General features: G+C 39.2%; 1 protein-coding gene and 1 non-coding gene across 6 annotated transcripts in view; one reads left to right on the plus strand and one right to left on the minus strand.

Moving 5' to 3' along the window:
• The window catches only part of GRM7 (glutamate metabotropic receptor 7), a 751,085-nt gene that overhangs the window by 353,351 nt on the left and 371,446 nt on the right, over window positions 1-26,288 (minus strand). For all 5 annotated transcript variants that reach the window (XR_011468069.1, XR_011468068.1, XM_070390696.1 and 2 more), the window contains exons 3-4: window positions 19,115-19,256; window positions 10,854-11,008 (exon numbers count right to left, since the gene is read on the minus strand). Coding sequence is in view for 3 of the 5 variants with exons in the window: in XM_070390696.1 (XP_070246797.1) it covers window positions 10,854-11,008; window positions 19,115-19,256 (297 nt within the window). In the remaining 2 variants the exon portion in view is untranslated. The remainder of the gene's footprint in view (window positions 1-10,853; window positions 11,009-19,114; window positions 19,257-26,288) is intronic.
• LOC138992839 (U6 spliceosomal RNA) lies at window positions 3,357-3,460 on the plus strand. Its single transcript, XR_011468167.1, has one exon. It is a non-coding gene; the product is annotated as a U6 spliceosomal RNA (small nuclear RNA).

Raw genomic sequence — 26,288 nt, forward strand, 5'->3', positions numbered from 1 at the left:
CCCAAAAATGAAATACTTAGGTATGTATCTAACAAAATATGTACAATATCTATTTAAAGAAAACTACAAAATGTTGATGAATGAAATCATAGGAGAACTAAGTAAATGGAGAGGTAGCCAATATTCATGAATAGGAAGATTCAATATTGTCAAGATGTCAGTTTTCTCTAACTTGACCTAAAGATACAATGTAACCCCAAACAAAATACCCACAAGTTATTTTATAGATATTAACAAACTTATTCTCAGGTTGATACAGAGTAGCAAAAAACTCAGAATAGCCAATACAATATCAAAGGAGAAACACAAGTTGGAGGACTGATGCTACCTAACTTTAAGAATTACTATAAAACTCCATACTGTTTTCTACAATTAAAAACGGAACTGCCTTATGACCCAGCAATTCCACTTCTGGGAATTCATTGGAAGAAAGCTGAAACACTAACTTGAGGAAAGAATATTTGCACCCCTAATGTTCATTGCAGCATCACGTACAATAGTCAAAATTTAAAGCAGCCCAAGTGTCCATCAGTAGATGAGTGCCTAAAAAAATCTGTGGTACATTTACACAATGGAATACCACTTGGCCATAAAAGGAAGGAAATCTTACCCTTTGGGACAGCATGGATGGACCTAGAGAGCATAGTGAAGTAAGCCAGTCACAGAAAGACAAGCACCATATGATTTTACTCATATGTGGAATCCAATGAACAAAAGGAATTAACAAGAAAAACAGAGACAGACTCCTAGAAGAGAACAGGATGACAGTTGTGGAAGGGAGTTTAGGGAGTTCCTGGGGGTATGTGGAGGGATTGAGCAAAACATAAATAAATAATAAAACAGCTATGACCACACACACACAAAAAAGAATTACTATAAAACTATAGTAATCAAGACAATGCAGTATCTGAGAAATAATAAACAAATAAATCAATGGAATAGAATAGAAGGCCCAGAAACAGACTCCCATTAATATAGTCAACTGATCTTTGACAAAGAAGCAAAGGCAATACAAGAGAGCAAAGACAATCTCTTCAACAAATGATGCTGGAATAACTGAACATCCACATGCAAAAAAAAAAAAAAAAAAAAAAAAAGAATCTAGACACAGACCTTACACCCTTCACAAAAATGAACTCAAATAGACTATAAACCTAAATGTAAACACAACCTATAAAACTCCTAGAAGATAACCTAGGAGGAAATCCAGATGACATTGGTAAAATGATGCGTTTTTCGATAGAACACCAAAGGTACAATCCATAAAATAAATGTATGGTAAGCTTGAGTTCATTGAAATTAAATAGTTCTGATCTGTGAAAAGACATATCAAGAGAATTAACAGATGAGACATAAACTATGAGAAAATATTTGCAAAAGACACATCTGATAAATGACTGTTACCCAAAATATACAAAGAAGTCTTAGAACAACAACAAAAAACAACCTGATTCATAAAATGGGCCAAAGATCTTAACAGCCACTTCATTCAATAATGTATACAAATAGTAAATAAGCACTTTAAAAAAAGTTTCACATCATATGTAAGTAGGGAAATTCAAATTAAAATGACAATGAGATATAACTATTAGAATGGCAAAAATCTAGAACAATGAGCACACCAAATTTTGATGAGTTTGCACAGCAACCAGAAGTCTCACTTATTGCTGGAGGAAATAAAATGGAACAGCCACTTGGGGAGATAGTTTGGCAGTTTCTTACACAACTAAACATAGTCTTATCACAAGATCCAATAATTGTACTTCATGGGATTTACCCAAAGAAATGGAAACCCATGTCCATACAAAACCCTGCACACTCATGTTTATAGCTGCTTTATTAGTAATTGTCAAAACTTGCAAGCAACCAAGATGTTCTTCAGTAGTGAATGAATCAGTAAACTGCGATAAACCTGGCATGGAGGAAACTGAAATGCATGTTACTAAGTGAAAGAAGCCAATCTGACAGGGCTACAAACTGCATGATTCCAATGATATAACATTCTGGAAAAGGCAAAACTATGGGAACTATAAAAAGTTCTTCGGTTGCTGGGCTGGGGGTCGTCGTGGCAGGAGGGCAGTGGTGGAGAAGAACATAGGCGGAACAGAGAGGACTTTTAGGGCAGTGAAAATACTCTTAGGATCTTTTTAATGATGAATATGTACATTTGTCCAAACACAAAGCATGTGTACCGAGAGTGAGCCCTAAGGTAAACTATGAACTTTGGGTGCTTAATATGTGTCAGTGTAGGATTGTGAATACACACACACACACACATGCACACACGAGAGATGCTGATAATAGGAGATTTCAAAGCGAGATTTCTCTGTCGGGCACTTGTGCCTGGAAATGAAGGAGAGTTGAATACTGCTGACCCCAATTTAGTCCGCCTCAAGCTCCAGTTGACTAAACACTTGGTCAGCTCTTAGGTCACTGACAATATGCTTTGGAACTTGCTGACAGCTCAAGATATAAAGAGAGTGGCATTCTCCCCTCCTTTGCCCCAGACCCCTAGACAGCTTTGAAACCATGAGCAGAGCCTAGGCAACAATGCAGAGCAGGCAGAGTATGTGTATGTGTATGTGGGAACAGGGAGCGTGTGGGGAAATCTCTGTATCTCCTCAATTTTATTGTAAACCTAAAGCTGCTCTAGCCGAACCGGTTTGGCTCAGTGGATAGAGCGTCGGCCTGCAGACTGAAGGGTCCCAGGTTCGATTCCGGTCAAGGGCATGTACCTGGGTTGCGGGCACATCCCCAGTGGGGAGATGTGCAGGAGGCAGCTGGTCGATGTTTCTCTCCCATCGATGTTTCTGGCTGTCTATCTCTCTCCCTTCCTCTCTGTAAAAAAAATCAATAAAATATATTAAAAAAATAAAATAAAATAAAAATGTCATATAAAAAAATAAAAAAATAAATAAAGCTGCTCTAAAAGCCGAAGCCAGTTTGGCTCAGTGGATAGAGTGTCGGCCTGCGGACTGAAAGGTCCCAAGTTCGATTCCAGTCAAGGGCATGCACCTTGGTTGCGGGCACATCCCCAGTAGGGGATGTGCAGGAGGCAGCTGATCGATGTTTCTCTCTCATTGATGTTTCTAACTCTCTATCTCTCTCCCTTCCTCTCTGTAAAAAATCAATAAAATATATTTTTTAAAAAAGCTGCTCTAAAAAAAAGTCTTAAAAAAGAGCACTATTTTGTAAAATCCATTTATTCAACAAATATTTTTGAGATTCTATTATTTTACAGACATTATTCAAGTGCTGGAGACACAGAAGTGGCCAAGGCAGATGTGCCAGTCAGGCCATCTTAGGGGGCACCTCACAAAATATCCAACTGAAAAGTGGCTTAAAGATAAAGAGCAGTGCTCGCTTTGGCAGCACATACACTAACACTGGAACAATAAGATGATTAGCATGGTCCCTGAGCAAGGATGACATGCAAATTCGTGAAGCGTTCCATATTAAAAAAAAAAAAAAAAAAGAAAGAAAAAAGATAAAGAGCAATTTTCTCACATAAGAAATCCTGAGGTAGATGATTCAAGGATCCATTCAACAATGTAAGCCAATCATTCTGGGCCCTGGCTCCCTCCATCTTTCTTCTCTGCTCTCCGCTGCTGTTGGCATCCCCTCCCTCATCATTAAGAAGACTCTGAGAGTTCTGTCCTCCCGAGAAAATGTGACAAAAATACGAAAGGAAGACAGGGGTTTTCCTCCTGGTGGTAAGGGTGACCACATGCCCTGGTTTGCCTGGGACAACCACAATTCACGCCCTATTTTATTTCTAAAAGGTCCTGGATTCGGCAAAAGGTTATATCATTGCTCCAGTAATATTCTTTTGTTTTTATTAAGCAAGAAAAATACTTCCAAGAAACTTCTTCAGAAACTGTCCTGAAGGGTCCTAGTGGACCGAACGAAGTTGGGGAAGTTGGGCTATTGGCATTTTAAGCCTTCACAGGGGATGGCTCCTGCTGGCCAAGAAGGGGAAGAGAACGGCTGCTTTGGTGACCAATCAGGAGTGTCGGTTACAAGTGACCAGTCTGCATTTTCATCGGAGGAGCTGGGATGTCTCCTAGCTTCTCAGCCTGCAGGAATAAAGATGTCTCGCCAAGCCTCACAGATACTTTCCATGTGGCTCATGTGAATGTCTCCTTCAGGGTGTCACAATGTTCTCAGGAGCAGGCCTACTGCATTGCTAGCTGCTTTCTAGGTATTGCTATACTCCTCTGGGCATTTTCCGGGCACAGTGGCATGGCCAGGGCTCTGCCAAGCATCATGTTTTCTTCTGAAACTGGACCCCCCTGCTCTGCATTGTTGCCTAGGCTCTGCTCATGGTTTCAAAGCTGTCTAGGGGTCTGGGGCAAAGGAGGGGAGAATGCCACTCTCTTTATATCTTGAGCTGTCAGCAAGTTCCAAAGCATATTGTCAGTGACCTAAGAGCTGACCAAGTGTTTAGTCAACTAGAGCTTGAGGTGGACTAAATTGGGGTCAGCAGTATTCAACTCTCCTTCATTTCCAGGCACAAGTGCCCGACAGAGAAATCTTGATTTGATTAGTTTATAAAGAAGAGAAGTCCAAATCCAGCCTTAGGGTTCAGGGGCCTCAGTGATGCCTTTGGATTTGGTGCCTTTCTCTCCAGCATTCAGGTCTTGGATGTTTTCATGCAGGCTCTCTCTTTGCAAGTGGGCTCAAGCTTGGAGTTAATAAGCATTGCAACATAGTAACAGAGAGGAGAGAGAGGAAGAGAGAGAGAGAGAGAGAGAAAGAGAGAGAGAGAGAGAGAGAGAGAGAGAGAGAGAGAGAGAGAGAGATCACAGCTCTTTCTCAAAAGTTTTAGTAAAATTTAACCATAGTCTGCCATGGGTCACAGGCTTGCTCCAAAACAATCTTTATGGTGGCCAGGGGTGTAATACAAGAGGAGCTCTGTGCCTGCTCCCAGAGCCACAGATTTGGATGAGTCCCATCTGAACCACATGGGCTGACAGTAGAGAGTGGAGATCCCAAGGTGAAGATGTAAGGCTATAACAAGAAGACGGAATAGGTGCTGGGTAGGCAGAAATGATAATCAGCCAGAGAATGGTCCTCCTAGGAGGGACCTTAGGGGTAATCTAGTTGAAATCTTTCATTACAGATAAGAAAACTAAGTCCTAGAAAGGAAAGCTCACATGAAAATACATTGGAAACCTTATAATTAAAAAATTATCAGTTAATAAAAAATGTCTATCTTAGCAATGAATCATTAAAAATACATAACTTCATTAAATGTTTTAATTTGAAATACAAACATACATTCAATTACTTGTCAATCTTCTGCCTCGGGATCAAGGTATTTCTCATGATTAATGCATCACCTGATTGGCCTCCCTGTCATGATTTTGAAAAAAATCAACTATAATAAAATTCGCTCTTGTGGCATGTAAAGTGAAATGAAAACTTAAGGTGGTTGCACAGTAATCTAAGTGCAGTATTTTCATAGTATTTATTATTTCCCCCCAAATTTGCTGTTGTCTTGCCCACAACTAATAGTGAATAACTTTTACTAAGTATTATTGAAGTATTCAAATTGATTTTCTTTGGAATAGCATCTCTCTCTCTTTCTCTTTTCACTTGTTTCATTGGCTTATATAAATTTTAATTACATTAAATAATTATGGGTACATATCACTAGAATAAATAGGTTAGAATTAAAAATAGCCCATTCTTGGTAGCCAAAAATTCAAGTAGGTGGGACGTTCTAGAGATCATGCTATTACCTGTGAGTGTTCAATGTACTGGAGAATCACACAGTATATCTTGCAAACAGAACAGATATTTTCTTGTTGGTTTATATATTTTCTGGTTAAAAAAAGATTGGTGGCCAGTTAAGTGAAATCATAGCATCTATCCTATAAGACACCACGTGGCTCAAAATCAGGGACTGTATACATAGAAAGCAACTCCAACGTAATTGTTCTCAGATCTCCTTGGATATCTAGCTTGTAGATTTTGCTTTATACTTCTTACCACTTTATTGCTCAAGGCCCATAATCGCAAGTTTAAATATCACAAGATTAAAGATAAGATGCTATAATTCTTCACACAGATATTCTCTGCGTCTGATCTGCCCACCCTCCCTTCTTCAGTCCATTCTATTCATAGACACAGTACAGTGACATGCCTAAGACAAACAGAGGCAGACTTAGCCACACTTTCTGCTTTGTATGTTTGTAACATTTCAGCAAGTCACCTAATTGAGCCATTGTGCCAGGCCTTTTGAGGAAGTCCCTCGAAAACCGCAAAGAAAGTCGGGAGCAGAAGAAAAAGTGTACAAACCCACATCTAAAATTTCAGGAGAGATCCTGAATTGGAGGGTCAAGTGCAGCTTCCTACTAAATGTCTTAGAACAAAACGCCAAAGAGACAAACCATTTTGGATAATTATTTCCTCATCCTGAGAAAACTTCAAATTCACACAAGCGTGCAGTCCTTTCCCTATTCAGGTATTATAATACATTCAGATATAATAGACAGAAAAGATCAATGTCTCTTTTCAAAATCTTACTCCGTGTTAGATCCTCCAGTGAATGCCAAGGCTGTGCGAACAAAGACGGAAAGTCAGAGGGAAGCCCCAGGCTGCAGGCACTGCCCTCATGGTTCGGAATCCAGATGTGAGTGCCACGTGCGCACGTGAGTATGATCGGCGTTTGCTGTAAATGGGGCACGTAGCACATTGTGGACTGAGGGAGCCATGAGACTGGTTCAGCAGAGTAAACTAACTCGGGAGAGGCGGAAAGTCTTTGGAAAAGATTAACTACTTGATATATCTTGAAGGAAATTGTTATTTTCCAGATCAATAAGAAAAAGGAAAATGGGAAACCCTGGTAGACTCAGGTAGCGAAGGATCTGGTAGGAGTATGTGCCGGGAACCCAGAACCGGCAGCAGAAGCTGAGCTAGTGGCCTGCATCCCACCCTCCCAGTCTTCCCTGGACCCACATTGCATCCTGGCTGCCTGGCCCCCTTCCTCTTCCTGTGCATCTCCATAACTTACAAGCCGCTCTTTAAGGGAATGTACCTCCGAGTAATTATCTTATTCATATTCTTTTTTTTAATCACCTGCCACTTCCACAGTAATACAACAACTTCATGAAAGCAGGAAGTGGGTCTAGATTTCCACCTGCTGCATCTCAGTGTTTAAATCCATGTCCAATACCCAGATAGAGCTTATAGGCATTTATGAAAGACCCAATAACTGAAACTGTCATGACAGTGAATAGGCAATCTTCTAATAGCTCTCATTAAACAAGGCGGCAGGACTAAAAGGCATATGCATTGCTTAGCAATAGTATTATGGTTCAAGGCAATCTTTCATTTCTTGGAGTTTTCCTCCCATTCATCTAACAAAACCTTACGACACGTGAGGAACCTCCCAGGTCAACACAGAAGGCTGAAGTAGGACATATCCAAACTGCAGCCAGAAATGTTTCGGCTCAGTTCTTCATAGCTTTGCCCTTGCTGGTTTTAGGAAAAAATAAAGAAAGCATTCATGTCAATCTGGTGTAAAAGCATGAACTATCCAGTCTTTTATGCCAGGTCCAGAGCATTTTTTGTCTTTTCCCACATATACACGGAGTGGCCAGATTATTATGACCACTCCATCAGTACTTCATTGACACTTCCAAATATATTGAAAACTTCCTAAGCAAATCCTCTCAAGGTTTTATTATTATTATTATTTGCATAACTAATTCACTTCATTATACTGATGAGGTGGTCATAATAAGCTGGCCACTCAGTGTATATCCCAGAGTTAGTTCAGGAACTAAGCTGTTCCATGGATCCATTTAAAAATCATCACCAATCGACAGAGCCATCATAGTCAGCTTTGAAAACTTGCCCTTCATGATCCTAACTCCCTAATGTTAGTGATTACGGAGCAGATGAAAAGATGCTGGCCCTGTGACCCTCTCTGGCTGTAATTAGAAGATGCCTAAGACACGACTCTCAGAGAAGCTGAGTGCTTTGGAGGACAAAGAGTTAACGGCGACTTGGGCATGTTTTGCTCTGTGGACTTGTTAGGGGCTGGAGAGGATAAAGGAGAGTCCTAGTTAATGGGGCAACAGAAGAGAGGAATATGCCAGTGATCTCTTGGCTCATCAGACAATGCAGAGACACTAAAAATGACAGAACTGTTTTGGCTTAGGAGCTGGAGGAGAGCTGCCCAGTTCTGGAGACATTCTGAGATCCGTGAGCGCCGGGCAGCCAGCAGAGCCACGGCTGACCTTTCTGGGCACAGTTCCTATCCTCATTAAATTGGAAGGGGAATAAACGACACCCTTGGCTAGCAAACACGAAGGCCCCTTTTTCCTATAAATGAAGAACAAAAACAGAAAGGAGATAAAAGAAGATGAACACCACTCTCACAAAGGCAATATAGTTGCTAGCACTTTGGCCTAAGGCAATTTATCGTTAATTATTCATGCAGATACGGAAAAGGCCAGTCAAAAAAATCAGATGTTTGCAGAACATGTTCAAAATATGGATCTAAAGAGAGCAAATGTGGATTATCAATTGGCGTTTTTTCAATTCACATTTGAAGATCCAGCATTATATAACACGAAGATAAAGGGATGTAGCAATATTATGAGCATTTGGGTGATGTTCCACCCCATTAGAATTCAATATGAAACATCCACAAAAAAGGGAAACAAATAAAGAAAAAATAGACAAGAGGGAAATGCTTACTTGCCCATATACAGTGTGCTTCACTCACAGTTTTGTTTGATATATTCCATAGCTTTGTTCAGAAATCTTTGTGTAATTGAGTGCATTTTTTTTTTCACTTCCTTGGGAGTGTGACACTGTGAATGCATAGCCACCATTTAAATAGTCCATCTTCTGTGTCAGTGAACAAATCTTTGTAGCAATACAGAAGAAAATATGGGTAGGTAGAAGTCATGGCACTTATAAACAGCCAAGTGAAAATCATCATTATTTTATCTGGGTAGGTGTGGAAAGTTTTGCATGAAGATTTGCAAACATTCCAATATTTTTATTAATAACAATATTTCTCTCCCATATCAATGTTTGGGACCATATTTTTTTTGGGTGGGGGCAGATTCATGATGTAGTTTTGTATCTGACTGAATAACTTTGTGCATCCCTAAGTATACATGGAAAATGTATTTTGTGTCAAAAATGTATAGAACTTGACATACTAATTTCCTAAGATATTTGAAGCTGGGGCCAGTAATCATGGAGTGTGGGCATTCATGTCTGTGTGGTGTCTATAGCTCAGGAAGAGAGGACCTCAGTAGAGGCACTTTAATCTGTTGCTTTGCTTAGATTCTCACCCAACTCTGACATGTCATTCCTCCACTGAGTCACCCGAATGAGCCTTATAACACCCTCTGATCACATCCTACTTATATCCACAGATGCTGTTCAGACTTTCAGAAAAAAAAGTACAAATTTCACAGTGTACTCTCCAAAACCATTCACAATCCAACTCTGGCCCACTCTTCAGCCATGTTTGTGCTGGATTCTCAGGTGGTCTGTGATTCCTCCATCTTACCCAGGCACACAAACAATTAAAAAGCTGTTTGAGCACCTGCCGTATCCAGTCCAAGATCTAGAGGCTGAGGGTACCATGGTTCAGAACAGATACATTTCCACATAGAGACAAGTATAGAGGCTCTACAACGGTGGGGAGTAAGTAGGATGCTGTGGAAGCAATAGACTTGGCTGCGTGGAATGGTCACAGCTCGCTTGCATGGAAAATTAATGTCTGAGCTGACACCCAAAGGATAGAACGGAGTCAGTTAGCTAAACATTGTATTACCCGGTACTCTAGTATAGGGAAGCGTTTTCCCAATGCCCTGTAAAGGGGACATTTTTAAAGAGTTGGGAGAATTTGAGGACTATGCTGCAGAGTGAAGTATTTGCAATTACTGCAGTGCGCCCTGCTTCTTTACTCCTCTGCTCCTATCTCCTGGGTGGGAAGCTTCTCCCGGGGCTTCTTCTCATTATCTGCCCGATGAGTTCTAAGTCCCCTTACGTTTCCCCTCCTCTCGGGAGTCTTCCCCAACCACAGTATCACCGCCCTGGAGAAACTTCCACAGTGCCTCCTTTGTGTCCTGGGGCCTCTAGTTTGTATTGTGTTAGGATGTTTCACATGTTACACAGTCAATGGCTATTTTCTGATACCTTTGTTCAGGTCTGTAAGCTTTGAGGGCAAGGGTTTTGTTTGTCCTCATCTTATTTTCCCAGGTCAGCACAGAACAAGGCACACAGCTGATACTCAAGTTTTTGGAGTGAAAGGGAGTGGAGATATTTTAAGATGTCTTACATTCTTGTGCCCATCTGCAAATGTTGGTCTGGGGTGTAAGACAGGCAATCTTCTCCAGACATGTATGGGGAGATGAAATTATTTCAGAGCTTCCCAGTGCACACCTGGGATCTTTATCTCCCCAGATAACACAGAAGGCCAGAGTGACAGAACCACAACCCAGCCTGTTTTTAAAAGGCCTACCCAGACCATGCAGTCTTCTGGGGAGAATAATTAATTAGATTGGAATGGAGACAAAGTAGAAAGAAATGCAAATACTTGATCTCTTTTTGAGTGAAAAGGTAGAGATCTTTTTAAAGTGCAAAGCATGTTTTAGGGAATCTTTGGAGACCTGGCCCATCAGAAAAGAAACACAGGCAGGATAGCAGTGGAGGAGTTCCTTTTCTTTAGTATCTTCTTTGAGAAATAATTTTTCTTTTCAAATGAAAGGAGAACATAGATTGTAGAAATGCCAAATGCTCAAAGAGACACACGCTTTAAACACCCTACATGGCACCAACCACTTTGTGAGCATTTCATAAACGGACATAACCCCTACCTTCCACGGTTGCTCTCTTGGGCTGAATGGTGATGGCTCCTTCTGCGATGTCTTCGTGTTGGTACAGTGGGTTTATTTTGGACCCCCAGCTGTCTGAGCCCACCCAAAGGAAATGGCCCACTTGGTCAGCTCTTTTGGCTGCTGCAAGGATCTGCCTGTAGAAAGGAACGAGAAAAAGTACATTAGGATAAAGAACAGCTATTGAACATATGCAAATTAGGGATCAAGCAGAAGGAAAGCAAGCTACTATTTCTCGAAGAGTAAATAACTGATGCCCAAAAGTTACAGCTTTAATATAAAAAGAGACTTTCTAAAGGAAAACCATCAAAGTGGCTTGAGAAAAATAGACAAAGAGTATTAAAAGTCGACAGATAAAAAGGAGAACTATAAATGACCAATGAACTGGTCGTTCACACACATTAGAAAGGAGGAACATGTGGAATAGAATAAGATATCAAATTTGCTTCTTGGATTGGCCAAATGTTTGTTTATTTTGTTCTGTGAGTTTGGCATGGGCTGGAGAAATGAGCACACTCGTTCTCTGCTGGTGGTAATGTCATTTCTGAAAGCAACGTGTTTCTTAATGAAAGGTCTTAAATTATTGATTAAAACTACAACTTAAGCTCGAACAATGTACAACCAATATTCATAAGTAAAAATTGTGTGTGTGTATATATAACAATGGCAACAAGATGCTTGAATACTAATCATAATTTATATCATTTACCTGTATACTTTAACTTCCTTGTTACTTATGCTATAAACATATGCTTGTCACTGTAAAAGAGCCAGTTTAATTAAAAATAAAATAAATTACCAAAAGGGAAGCTTAGTTATTCATGGAAAAGTTATTACAATAATATTTTTGGAAGAACAGAGAATGGATAAGAGATAACTACAGTAGTAGAACAGAGAAAGCTACAACTAAAATGGTATTGGTAGGTAATATCACAGGAGAAATTGTTTATTTACCTCTCAGGACTTGGAGGTACCAAGTGTCACAGAGATGCATGGCCAAATTCAGCTGTCTTAGTTGAAAGATTGTGCATAGAATGGCAAAAGACAACACCCAGATTTTTCTCTCCTTCTCCCATGCAGAATATGGGAAATTGTAAACAGCCAAACAACAGGAGGTTGTGGGCGAGCGATGATGAGTTAAGCATGAGGGTGAGGGTGGTGAAGTTGGGAGAAAGAAGTTAAGGGTACCATTAAGTATTGAAATGGTAAGGCCCTCTACTAATTTACATAATTCTGAAAGCCAACCATGTGTGTTATTCCAGGAAGAAATTGCTTTTCTGAGAAAATCTGAACCCCGAGGAAAAAAAACTTAGATATTGACATAGAGATCTTTGATGGAGTTGACCAGGTCCACTGAGAAGCCCTATCAAGCGCACAGAATTTTTTAGTCTCTAACTCAGCTGGGAATGGCTACAAATCACTCATAATTGTGGAGAATCTTCCATTTAAAATAGAAAACAACAACAACAAAAAAAAGTAACAAGGGAAAAATAAACAGCAGTGTGGGATAGGGCAGAGAAAATATATGAAAAAGAACAAAAAACCCCACAAAACCCCAAATACATTTAAATGAGAATTATCATATCTGTAATCAAGAGCAAGATAGAAACCAACAAAAAATAGGTTAATTACTAAAATATAAAATTAAAGTTACGTTAGAAGATAAAAAGAAGAAATTTCTAAAGAAAATTCTCCAGGAAGCAAAACCATAACAAAAGGGTAGAACATACACAGAAAAAAGATAAGTGTTTCAAATAACGAATCCAAGAAGACATAGATCCAACTAATGCCATTTCCAGAGCAATGTGCAGAGAAAATAAAGTGAAATGTTTTTAATAATATTTTAATGAAGAAAAATCCAAGAAATTGAAAGTGCAAGTTCCCATATTAAAAAGGCTCACCCAGCATAATATTAAGGAAAAATCAAACATGTCACAAAATTTAAGATTTCTGAATATGAGAACATCCTAAATGCTTCTATGAGAAAAATCAGGACACATGCAGGGAAATAAGCAGCAGAGAGAAAAAAATGATGAGTGATGGAGCAATGTCTCCCACATTCTTAGGAAAATTATTTTATAATCTAAAATTCCAATAAAAATAGAATTAGCATAATCCATGGCTATTACAGATTTTTCCATCCCAAAGTAGAACCTCAAGCTCCCTGCAAGATACTAGCCTGTAACTCATTAGTTACCATAGATATTTGCTGTAATAATTCTGTGCCAGGTATGATGCATTTAAAAATAAATATGAGTGACCTTACATTCCCAACTACAAAGTAAGTGTGGAGGCAAAATAAGAACATTTTTAGGCATAAAAGGCAAAAATCTTTTTCTTTAATTTTCCTTTTATTAGAAAGTTATTGGAGGATAGTTCCAGCAAAATGAGGAAATAAACTATGAGTAAACATTAAAAAAAAGAAAGAAAAATTAAAAAAGAATAGAGATTTCAGGAGGGAAGTGCCCAATACAATAATACAAGTCACCTTATTATATGGATAATAATGTAAACACTGATTTATATTGAATGGAAATCTGATAGAAAGATGTTGGGAAGATAATGAAGAACTAATTAGCCAAATTAATAATTCAAAAATTACAGTACAGGCACATTATGCAGATAAGGCCTAAAGAAATAGCTTAAAGAATTAAAATTGTTGCTCAAAGAGAATAGAACCAAAGAGTTTAGAGGAATGAGACAGGAGACCAATGCTTTGCACCAAAATTATTTTAGTCATATTTTAAAAATACATTCATTTATTATTTTCATTAAAAAATGACACACAATCAATTGTTTATACTTGATCTAGAGGTACCACTTCTACTGCTCTGCCCAAAGGAAATAACCAAGTATACTGTCAAAATCAAATGTTCATTAAAGAGACACCCAGAATGCAGAGCAACAGGGAACTGGTTACATAAATAGAGTCCATCCAAAGGATGGATGGAGAGCAATTAAAAATATACTCAGTGTAATTTCCACAAGGCATTGTTAAAGAAGGAAAGTCAAATAAGCAGCTGCAAAAGACTGCTCAATTCTTATATAAGGAAAGCTGGCCAAAATTTGCCTGTATTTCTGTATATACGCAGTTAAAGCTATAGGGTTATGTAAGAGCACAGAAAAATATGGATGCCAAAGGCAGGGGATATAAGGTGGAAGAAATGGTAAATACTATTTTAGCTTAAGTAAACTGAAATACATATGAAAAATATGGATAATATACAATCTGTGGTTAACAACAATCATTCACCGAGGAGCTGCTGGTAATTCTGAAGAGAGTGAAAGGGTGGGGAGAAACCAAGCAAAACAAGGAATAAAGATGAAACTGACATAAATACAAAAAGTAGACATCCACCTTAACATATTTATGGAAGAGTGTGGGGTTATTTGTTAAGACAAGTAAGATTATGGTACAAAAAGTGAAACGTGAATTACAAAAAGTAAAATATAAAATTCAATGTGATCTTGATTCTGTTGGGGACAACTTATGCATGTTTAGAAAAAAAATTATTACAAACCTCAATCCAGAATTTCTAGTGATTATCTCTGAGTGTTGGGATGTCAAGTTTTGTAGGGATTGCATAAAATCATAGTTTGTGATTATTCTCTCTCACCTTTGATTTTTCTAGATAAGCAGGAGGCAAAGTAAACTTAAGAGTGAAATAAGTCAGTCAGTGAAAGAAAAATACCACATGATCTCACTCATTAATGGATAATAAAGAACACTATAAACTGATGAACAAAAATAGATATTGAGCCTGAGAAGCATCAAAGGGACTGTCAAACTTCAGCGGGAAGACAGGGGAGGGTTGCGGGGGGAGGGGGTGGTAGTAAGAGATCAACTGAAAGGACTTGTATGCATGCACATAAGCATAACCAATGGACACAAGACACTGCGGGGAGGGGGGAGAGGGCATGTGCCAGAAGGTAGGGGAGGCCAGGGGAAGGTCCATGGGGAAAAAAAATGAGACATATGTACTACTATTTGTAATACTTTAAACAATAAAATAAAATTTTTAAAAAAGAGTTCCTTTTACTAAACAGCAACAGCAAAAACTTCTCCACATTTTTCAATGGACTTAAAATAGCCATGTATTGCTTTATGATCAGAATAAAGTGTTCCAGAAAAGAATCTATTCTTGTCTAAAATCCAGATTATTAGTATGCATGACTGATTCAGCACCTATCTCAGTTTCAAAATCTAGATGTTAATATCTTCTCACTGCTATTCTCCAACAAGGTATTTCAAGTTAATATTCTAAGAAATCTCAAAATTTCCAATCTACAGTGTAAATTTCCTGAAAACAGAAATAACATAACATTGTAGGTCATTACTACTCTTCAGATCATGTTCTGGAAGACACTTATATATGCACTGAATTCTATTACTGTGCTCAAGAGCCATTACTGCTATCATTACTATAAATCACAGTATAAAATAATAAACACACAAACAAGCCTCAACACACAAAAATAGCACAGTTATTAAGAGGATTATATACATTTTTATATCCCAAATTAAAACCTTATACTACCTGAAAATCAAGAGTATTAAAACTAATATATCACCATTGCCATTTGCAGTAAAATTTCTATGTGCTGTGTATGATGAATTTAAAAATACAGCTTTCTCTCTCTATCTCTCTTTTTCTTTCTCTCTCTCTCCCTCTCACTTCTCTCTCTAAAATCAATAAAAAAGATATCCTTCGGTGAGAATTAAAATAAACACAAAGCCACACCTTATCAATGTATTCATATTTTTAAATGTATAAAATATGTATGAAAAAGATATATGAGATGCTTAGAAAGGTATCAATAGAGTTGACAAAACGTGGAGCAAAAAGACCGGGTAATATTATGAAATAAAAATTCTCTGAAATAACTAAATCACAAAGTATGAAAGAAAATGCCCTAAGAGCAAAATAGTCAGCACTTTATAAGGAGAGAAATAAGGGGTGATCAGAAACAGTGCCCATAGAGAAGAGGCTGTTTGAAGTAAACCTTGAAGAACAGACATACTTGCAACCGGTAGAGAAAGAGAGAAGAAACACCACAAACAAAAGCCATGATGGAGGAGGGACCAGGAGGTGTTGGAGGACCAGAATAATGCCTTTTGGGAGGAGAACTGGGAGTAGAGAGGAGTTATAGCTGTTAAAATAGAAACACTTGTGAAGACATCATGAAGGTCAGCAAGGCAAGCCTGTATTTATATTATTAAATAGTGGGTACTTGACTAGGCATTTTATTCACCCATTGAATGCCATTTATTAAGAATATCCTGCCGAAACTGGTTTGGCTCAGTGGATAGAGCGTCAGCCTGCGGACTGAAAGGTCCCAGGTTCGATTCTGGTCAAGGGCATGTACCTGGGTTGCGAGCACAGATGTGCAGGAGGCAGCTGATCGGTGTTTCTCTCTCATCGATGTTTCTAACTCTCTATCTCTCTCCCTTCCTCTCTGTAAAAAAATCAATAAAATATATTTAAAAAAAAAAAAAGAATATCCTAGGTACTGAGTACTGTAATAGGGCCTGAGGACACCCAGCCCCCCAACAACCCTCCCCTCTGGCAACCATCAGTCTGTTCTCTGCATCTCTTTTGCTTGTTTGCTTTTTGGTCTTTAGATTGTACATGTAAGTAAAATCATATGATATTTGTTTTTCTCTAACATTTCACTTAGAGTAATAATGCCCTCTAGGTCCATCCATGCTGTGACCCAAGGTAAGATTTCATTCTTTTTTATGGCCATTACATACATGTATCACAGCTTTTCTGGAAACTTGAAATTAATATAAAATAATACTGAGTGTAAACTATAATTGAAAAATAAAAATTTAAAGCCTCAGATTTAAAAATAAATAAAAATAATATCAGCAAAGAATATCATAAATTGGAAGTGGTTCTAAAAGATTAATGTAGTATAGGCTGGAATAAAAACAAAGAGCCATCATCTCTACCCTGCTATGGTTCTACCCTAACGATGCTTATGGATTAATGGAGAACACAAATGCTAAATTTAAAAAAAAATTAAATGATATAAAACGACAACTGTGACACAAACTACGAAGAATTTTCCAAAGCTGCATTGCTCAGAGAAATCAACATTGTTCAGAAAGCAATGGTAGAGAGGTCATCAGACAATGAAGTGGGGAAGCAAACAGTGTTCTCAGCAGGTGGAAGAGAACGTGCAGAGACCAGAGGAGGAAACACAAATGGGCCCAGTGCCTACTCTATAGCTGTCATGAGGGAGCGTGGAGTGAGATATTCCTAGGGTAGCTGAGGCAGAATCACATAAAAACTGCTCCAAAGGATTTTGATTGTATTGATGAGAGAACTGAGGCCTCCGAAGTTGGAAAGCAAGACGGGGAGGGGCGCCGGCCAAGGCGAGACAGTGCTCATTTAAGTAGCATACAAACCTCAGGTATTCCAAACTCAGGTTCACAGGCTGCACTGAACAGTCCTGACACCCATGATCAGAGCTTAACACTGGCAAGAGGGGTGGATTCAGAGGCAGCATGTAGGACACTGGGAGGGGAATGATGCAGACTGGGAGGCTGGCCATGATGATCCGATATAATAAAAGCCTAATATGCAAATCGACCAAATGGTGGAACGACCAGTCACTATGACGCACACTGACCATCAGGGGGAAGACGCTCAAAGCAGGAGCTGCCCCCAGCCCACAGGCCCCAGGCCAGCCAAGGCGGGTGCCAGTGGGGGCCCCCTGATTGCCCCACTGGTCACCCCGCAGATCGGCCCTAATCAGATCGGCCGATTGTCAGCCAGGCCTAGGGACCCTACCTGTGTACAAATTCCGTGCACCAGGCCTCTAGTAATGCAATAATCCCAGCAGGATGGAATAACAGGCCGGGCCCATAGATTTACCCTTGATAAAAGATATTAACCTTCAAATTCAATAATGTAGTATTTTAAACTATAAGGCAAAGATCTCATAAAACCTACACAGCTCTTTTACATAAGCAGAAGCATTAGCTGCACAACCTCTTTATAAGACAATATTCATATATTGTTTAAGAAGGGACATATCTTTGTCCTGGAAACTTCTTTTCTAGGAATTTATAAATACATAGACTATAAATGTATAAAATAATAGATTTGTATATTATTATACATTTGTAGATATTATATCTTCACACATATATATGTTGCATACCATGTGTATACTTATATTTGTGCACACAGACTTTTGAAAAAGGAGGTTTACTGCAGCATTATTTATAGTTACAAAACTCTGTAATCAAACTTAAATGTCAATCAATAAGGGGGCAGTTAGATGATTTACAATACAGATATAAAATGAAATTCTGCACGGCTATTAAAAAGACTGAATAGATTTATGGGTCCTGGCATTCAAGGACTTCCACGACACAATGGTACGTGAGGGCTGGCAAGGAGGGAAGGAGGATGTACACACAGTGTGTAGTGGTTTGTGTAAAAGACGGACCGCCTCCAGAAGAACCTGTAAGAAACTGGGAAGGACAACTTGTCAGCTAGGGAACAGGATGGAGGGGCTTTTACTTTCCCCCAGATCTTTGTATTGTTTCTGAGTTTTTAATCATGTGTAATTACACTTTATTCTAAAAAAGATAAATAAATAAGGATTCTTGGTCAGGCTGGTGGCGGTAAGTAAAGAAAGCGGGGGGGGGGGGGGTGTTTGGGTTCTAGAAACATTTTAGAGGTTAGCTCTCCATGGCATGGCCAAGAATGCAGCAAGTGAGGAAAAAAGGAAAGTTGAGATTACAATCAGATTTTTCACTCCAAGGAGGATGGAAATAAGGAAAGAGAGAGGAAAAGGTAGATTGAGAATGTAGAGGTGTGGCAAGTGTGGTTTTAAACATATGGAATGTGAAGCTGCAGCAATATAGCCAGCATTATGGCATTTTTCTTTTACATTAAGAGGAACATTCTTTGGGTAAGTCCGTTACATTTGGATAGATTTTTAATAAAAGAAACTTGCAAAGGTCTAGCGGTTTTTTCTTTTTATATGTAATCAAATCCATTATTTTGCTAATAGGTGGGAAAGACAAAACAGGACAGCAGCACAGGGCAGCTTCCATGGTTCACAGTAATCGTGGGTGGGGTAGAAAGCACATACAGACTTGGCCACTGTGTGATTATAGAGTTGATTCTTTGCTCTCTTTTCCCCTGTCTCTGCCAGTATCAGGATCTTTGTTTGCTAACATTGCAGCATGCATATTAACAAATGTCACCAGTCATCCTTACTTTATATCCTCATCGTTGGCAAAAATCACGACGGCCCTGGAGTTGGGGGTGTCCAGGAGCTGTTTGATAATCTTATCAAAGTCAATGGTCCTGTCTTTGCGCTCCTGGGGGATTCTCACGGACTGGGCAATGCAGAGCCCACCTGTTTAAGAAAAGAAAGCAGAGTGTCAATCAAATTCCCAAAGACACCAGAGAAAGTAACTGGGGAGGAGGGGATTTTGAATTCTGAGTACACAGCACTTTTTTAGTGATGTTGCTGAATGAGGAAGGCTTAAGACATTATGCAAAGTCCTGAGTTATTGTTCATACTTGGTGCACCATCCGTGGTATTACACAGCCTCACCCCCTTTGTAATGTACTTGTAAATGGCTAATTATGCCCAGGGATACCAATCTTTGATTCTGGGGAGGCCGGGGGAGGTTCACAAAGTGGGTGGGGGGGTGTCTTTAAAATGAATGCAATACATTACAATAAAGCTATAGTCAATAAACTAAATAATAATAATGATGATAGGAACAGGTAAATCTTATCTCTGTGACTTCTCTAGAGTTTGCATTCCATTACTTTATATGTTTTCCTTCAGACCCATCCCAACATTTCAAGCTCAGAGCCAATGAAGTAAATCTAAAAATAAAACAATGACAAAAACACCACCAACAACTACTATAAATCATAGTAGCACATTTTTATTTACCATGTACTATGTGCCAAGCCACAATTGTTTCATGTATGTTACCTCACCTTTAAAATCTTATAACATCAGCCATTTTATGCGATCAGAGGATTAAATAAATTAATTAATTTACTCCAGATTTCTCAGAGCTATATTGATATTAACTGATATGATGAATTTGAAGACAGAGAAATATGCAGCCATTTTCTAAGCAATTGACAAACGCCCCTCAGCACCACCTCTTGCTTATTAGTAGTTCCTGGGTCAAGTACTCTAAATCATCCATGAGTCAGAGAGGAAGTGTCACGGAAAATTAAGAAAATATTTCTAACTAAGTGAAAATATAAGTGCAACAGATTAAAATGCATAGATTAAAGCTAAAGTGGTAGTTAGAGGGAAATACATATAATTAAATGCTTACATTAGAAAAGAAGAATTCCAATATAAACAACTGAGGCTTTTAGTTCAAGAAATAAAAGGATATTGTACTAGTAAACAACTTTATGCTAATATATCCAGCAACTGAAATGGAATCATTCCCTGAAAGATATAAACTACCAAAACTGAATGAATAGATAACCTGCCCTAGCCAGTTTGGCTCAGTGGGAGGAGCGTTGGCCTGCAGACTGAAGGGTCCCGGGTTCAATTCCAGTCAAGGGCACATACCTGGGCTGTGGGCTCCATCCCCAGTAGGGGGCATGAAGGAGGCAGCCAATCAATGATTCTCATCATTGATGCTTCTATCCCTCTCTTCTTCTCCCTTCTTCTCTAAAATCATTTTTTTAAAAGTCTCAATGTTTAAAAAAAAGAATAGACAACCTAATTAATCTTATATATATTTTAAAATACCAAATTCACAGTTTTGAAAAAAAATTCATAAGTGAAATATCCAGACTCAGATATTTTCACTGATGGAGTCTATCTAACAATTAACAAATAAATAAAATATAATACCCACAATCCCTTCCAGAAAATAGAAGAGGAGAGAACTATCACTCATTTTATAAGACAGTATGGGAGACCCAAATCAAATAAAGAGATTACACAAACAAAAAAAGAAAAAATAAAGATTATACTTGCAAAAATCCTAAAAAAAATTTTACCAAAATACATCATGAACAAGTGGATTTCATTCAAGGACAACAAAACTGATTCATTATTCAAAAATCAATTATAATGTGCATATTATCAGATTAAATAAAAAAAATTTAAAAATCACATGATGACCTTAATACACACAGAAAAAGCACTTAATAACATTCAATATACATTTAGGATAAAAATTATAAACGTGGGTTAGAGGAGAAATAGTTTAGCCTAATAATAGGTATCTGTAAAAAGCATAGGAATAACGAACATCATACTTAATAGTAAGAAACCCCTAGTCAAGAGTGCCATTTTTTATTACCCCTTTTCAACATTGGACTGGACGTCCTGTCAGATGAACCAGGGAAGTAAAAGAAACAAAAGGCATACAGGTTGCAAAAGAAAAAATAAAAGTGTCTCTACTTGCATACTGTCCATATCCACTCCTCCTCCAAAGAAACTGCCCCAAATCTCTTAAAATTAAAACGTGAGTTCAGCAAGGTTATGGGGTATAAATTCAAAATACAAAAGGCAATCATATACCTGTATGTCAGGAATGAACAAATGAAATTTTAAACTAAAAACAACATCACCCAAAATGCAGTGCTTATTGATAAGTCTAACAAAATATGTCTGGGACCTTTATGTTGAAAACTATAAAATATGGCTAAATGAAATTTAAAAATAATTTGAATAAATTCTACCCAATTTTATCTATAGATTCAATGCAACTGCAACCAAAATCTCAAGCTTTTTAGCCCTGGCCAGGTGGCTCAGTTGGTTGGACCAACTTCCCATATACCAAAAGGTTGCAGGTTCCATTCCTGGTCAGGGCACATATCTAAATTGGGAGTTTGATGCCCGGTGGGGGCCCATGGGAGTGGCGTCTGATCCATTTTCTCTCTCACATTCATATCTATCTATCTATCTATCTATCTCTATCTCTATCTCTATCTCTATCTCTGTCTATCTCAGTGGTCGGCAAACTCATTAGTCAACAGAGCCAAATATCAACAGTACAACAATTGAAATTTCTTTTGAGAGCCAAATTTTTTAAACTTAAACTATATAGATAGGTACACTGTTATTAACTTAATTAGGGTACTCCTAAGGCTTAGGAAGAGCCACACTCCAGGGGCCAAAGAGCTGCATGTGGCTCGCTAGCGCAGTTTGCCAACCAAGGGTCTATCTAAAAAAATCAATGAACATATCCTTAGGTGAGGCTTAAAAAAATCTCAAGCTTTTTCAAAATGTAGCAACCCCTATTCTAACATTTATCAGAAAGGCAAAAAAAAACAAACAAACTATAGGATATTTGATGGGTACTTATAGAGCAGTAGGACATCCTTAGTGCTGCTGTGGAGGTAGGAGAGGCTCCCCCCACCACCAACACTGTGCTTGCCAGCCTTGAGCCTGGCCTCTGGCTGAGCAGCGCTTCCCCTGTGGGAGCGCACTGACCACCAGGGAGCAGCTCCTGCATTGAGCATCTTCCCTCTGGTGGTCAGTGCAGGTCTTGTAATAGCAACCAGTCCTGCTGTTGGGCTGAAACCTGCTCTCCAACATTCCCCAAGGGGTCCCAGATTGCGAGAGGGTGCAGGCCAGGCTGAGTGACCCCACCTGTGCACAATTGGGGCGGGGGGGCGGGGGGGGTGAAATGTAGGAGGTTGACCAGCCTGGGAGGGACCACGGGAGGGCTCCAGGGCGTGTCCAGCACATCTCACTCAGTCCTGATTGGCTGGACCCCAGCAGCAAGCTAACCTACCTGTCGGAGCATCTGCCCCCTGGTGGTCAGTGCACATCATAGCAAGCGGTTGAGCAACCTTAGCATATCATTAGCATATTATATTACGCTTTCATTGCTTGAATGGCTGACTGGATGACCAGGCACTTAGCATATTAGGCTTTTATTGTACAGGATGGAATAGAAAAGAGGCCCAGAAATAGACCAACATAATGAAGTCAACTAATTCTTGGCAAAGTGCAAAGAAAATCAATGGGGAAATGATAGTCTTCCCACAGATGCTGAAACAAATGGGTATCCCTATGCAGAAGTAATGAATCTTGACATATAACTCATACTGTATCCAAAAATTAACTCGAAATGGATGATAGATCTAAGTGTAGAGTCTGAAACTAGAAAACTTTTAGAAGAAAATGGAAACTCTGGTATAACTTTAGGTTTGGCAATAAGTTTTTGGATATGACAACAAAAAGCATATCAATACATAAAAAAATTGATGAATTGCATTTTATAAAAGTTTAAAACTTGTTTTATAAAAAATAGTATTAAGAAAATGAAAACATAAGCCAGAGTCTGGGGGCTGAGGAATTACCATAATATATAAAGCACTCTTAAACTCAGCAGTGAAAACAAGAACAACAAAACTCAAGATGGTCATACCATCTGAATAGACACTTATAAGAAAAGATACAGAAATGGCAAATAAGCACAAGAAAAGATGCTCAATATCAGTCATTAGGGAAATGCTAGTAAAACACAATAATTTATCATTAATGGCATTTTGATTTTTTTTTTTAAGCTAACAATACCAAATGCTGGAGAAGATGCAGAGCAATAGGAATTCTTGTTCACTGCTGATGGGAATGCACAATGGTACAGCCACTTGAAAAATACTTCAGCATTCCAAAATTGGTAAATACAGAATTAACATGCCAAGCAGAAGTTCTCATCCTAGCTGTTTATCCAAATGTATTGAAAACTTATGTTCACACAAGTGTACTCACAAATGTTTATAGCAACTTTATTCATAATCACTAAAACTGGAAATAGCTAAGACATCTGTTGAAAGGTGAACGGGTAAACAAACTGTGGTACATCCACAATAGACTACTCTTCAGCAACAACAAAAGAACTACTGATTTGTGGAAGAACATGAGTAAATGTTAAATGCATTTTTCCATGTGAAAGAAATCAAATGAAAAAGACTGCATAATGCAGCATTCTAATCAAAGGACAGTCTAGAAAAAAACAAACAAACAGGGGAGAAAAGTAGATCAGTGGATGCCAGGGGTTGGGAGAGAAAGGAGGGGTTGACTAAAAGGGACCACAGAAGGGATTTGGGGGTATGGAAATACTCTGTGTGTTACTGTGGCAGACACCTGACTCTGGAAATTACCAAGAACACACCACAATAATTCAACTTTACTTTTTGAAAATTTTTTAAAAATCAATCAGCATATCAAAGGACCCAGAATGGAATGCAGATTTTGACAAATGAACTCTAAGTGTATAAAGAACGTATGAGGAAATTTCACTGAAGGAGATGAGTAAAAAGGAGCTGACCTAAATAACTGGAAAAAATAATATTTGACTGAAAACTCTAAGACTCTAAGACTAAAGACAAAAAGAAGTGTATCTCTGATTTGTAAATTTTTCACAGGGATATGAGTCAGCAATTCTGGATCTACCTTCCATACTTGAGTTTTTGTAAAAAAAAGTCGATAGGTTGTAGATAATGAGCCAGGTTTCTCACTGTTAGGAAAAGAACTTATACATAAGCTAAAGAGTAAAGCTAGGATGAACCATGTGGTGCTAGTGTCAGAAATATCAGTGTAAATTCATGTGTGAGTATGTGTGTGGGGGGAAGAAGTGAGGTGGAGGGAGGGAGGGAGGGAGAGAGAGAGATGGAGAGAGAGAGACTTCATACATGGGTTGTATACTATCCACCGAGAAGCCCAGAAGCAATGACATCCCATGGCCACCAGCACACCTAGTGCCTGGATGTTGGATTTGAAACACCATCTTTCAACCAAAAGAACTGAGTCCCTTTAGAGAAGTGGCTTATTTTAAGACTGGGGCAGGGCATATACAAGAGACTGCAGTGGCAGGAAGCCAGAAGTACACAAATGAAAATAAAATTAGGTATGTCAAAAGGACAGAGGAGCCACCTGAAAGAGCATCTAATGAACGAAACTAGGACAATAGAAAAAACAAATGAAATAACTATGGTATTGAATGATCATCCAAAGAGTATGACACACATGCATGAACAAATAAGTGACTAAACAAATAAATGACTAAACAAATAAGAGAGAAGGAATGGATATTACAGAACAATTCCAAAGAATGAATACAGAATGAATAAGGAAATGGCATACATATCACTATTAGAACATTATAATAGTAACTAGAGGCCCAGTGCACAGATTCGTGCACATTGAAAGGAAATTAATTAGAAGGTGGCCAACAGGGCAGGACTGGGCGAGAAGAGCCGGACACACCCTGGAGCCAACCTCCAGCTGGCCACACCTGGGGCGACGCCAGGGCTCGAAGGGCATCTGCAGAATGAGCGGGTCCCTCTGGCAGGTGGGGTCCTTTGGCCTGGCCTGTGGGGATCTGGCTGAAACGGGCAGTCTGACATCACCCGAGGGGTCCCGGAGTGTGAGAGGGCACTCTGCAAAGTTGCTGTTGTTCCACAGCTCCTGCATTGAGCATCTGCCCCCTGGTGGTCATTGCACATCATACCTACCTGCTGGTTGGTTTCGGGGACTGTTGGTGTGGGGACCACATTTGGGACCACTGCTCCAGCGATAGTGCTGCAGGTGGCTGGCGGGGGGGGGGGGGGGGGGGGTGGTGGGGACTGGGGGGGCAGTTGAGAAACATTCACTTAGTCTCTCCAAATTGGTTGCAGCCATTCAGGTAAAAAGCAGGATTCGCCCTAGCCGGTTTGGCTCAGTGGACAGAGTGTCGGCCAGCGGACTGAAGGGTCCCAGGGTTTGATTCTGGTCAAGGGCACACGCTAGGGTTGTGGGTTCGATCTCCAGTAGGGGGTGTGCAGGAGGCAACCAATCAATGATTCCCTCTCATCATTGATGTTTCTATCTCTCTCTCCCTTCCTCTCTGAAATCAATAAAAATATTTTTTTAAAAGCAGGACTCATGCATGCATATTCTAGCCAAACTTGTTTAGGAACCTATTAGGATGAATCATTACGCTTTGTTAGAAGGTGTACAATGATGCAGAGAGAAAGAGCACCTAGAGAAATACCCCTGGGTAATGGCAACTGTAACCTCAAATATCAGGATTCCTCTCAGCCTGGAAAGCAGTAGAGAGCAGTGAGGGACAAGATCATCCGCAGAGTGTCCTGGGCCTGCTGAGAGAAGAAACAGCTACTTTACCATCTTCTGGGCAGAAGAAGGGGAATCATTCTGGATAGAAACCCAGCTTCCTATCAGGATTCAATTACAGCTGAGTGATTAAAGGAATTAGAGCAAACTCCATTTGGAGACGTGATTAGTGGAGGGACAGTCCGCACTCTCAGATTTTGGGTGCACCCCACAGGGGGAACCGATGCATGTAGTTCTGTGATTGCAGAATTCAGAATCTCACCCCTTCCTGACAATTGCCCATCGGCGAGTGAAATCCAACAACTCAACAAAAAAGAGAAATTGGCT

This window comes from Myotis yumanensis, unplaced genomic scaffold, assembly GCF_028538775.1.
Source record: "Myotis yumanensis isolate MYYU_CA2020_CCGP unplaced genomic scaffold, mMyoYum1.0.hap1 SCAF_14, whole genome shotgun sequence".
NCBI classification, from domain to species: domain Eukaryota; kingdom Metazoa; phylum Chordata; class Mammalia; order Chiroptera; family Vespertilionidae; genus Myotis; species Myotis yumanensis.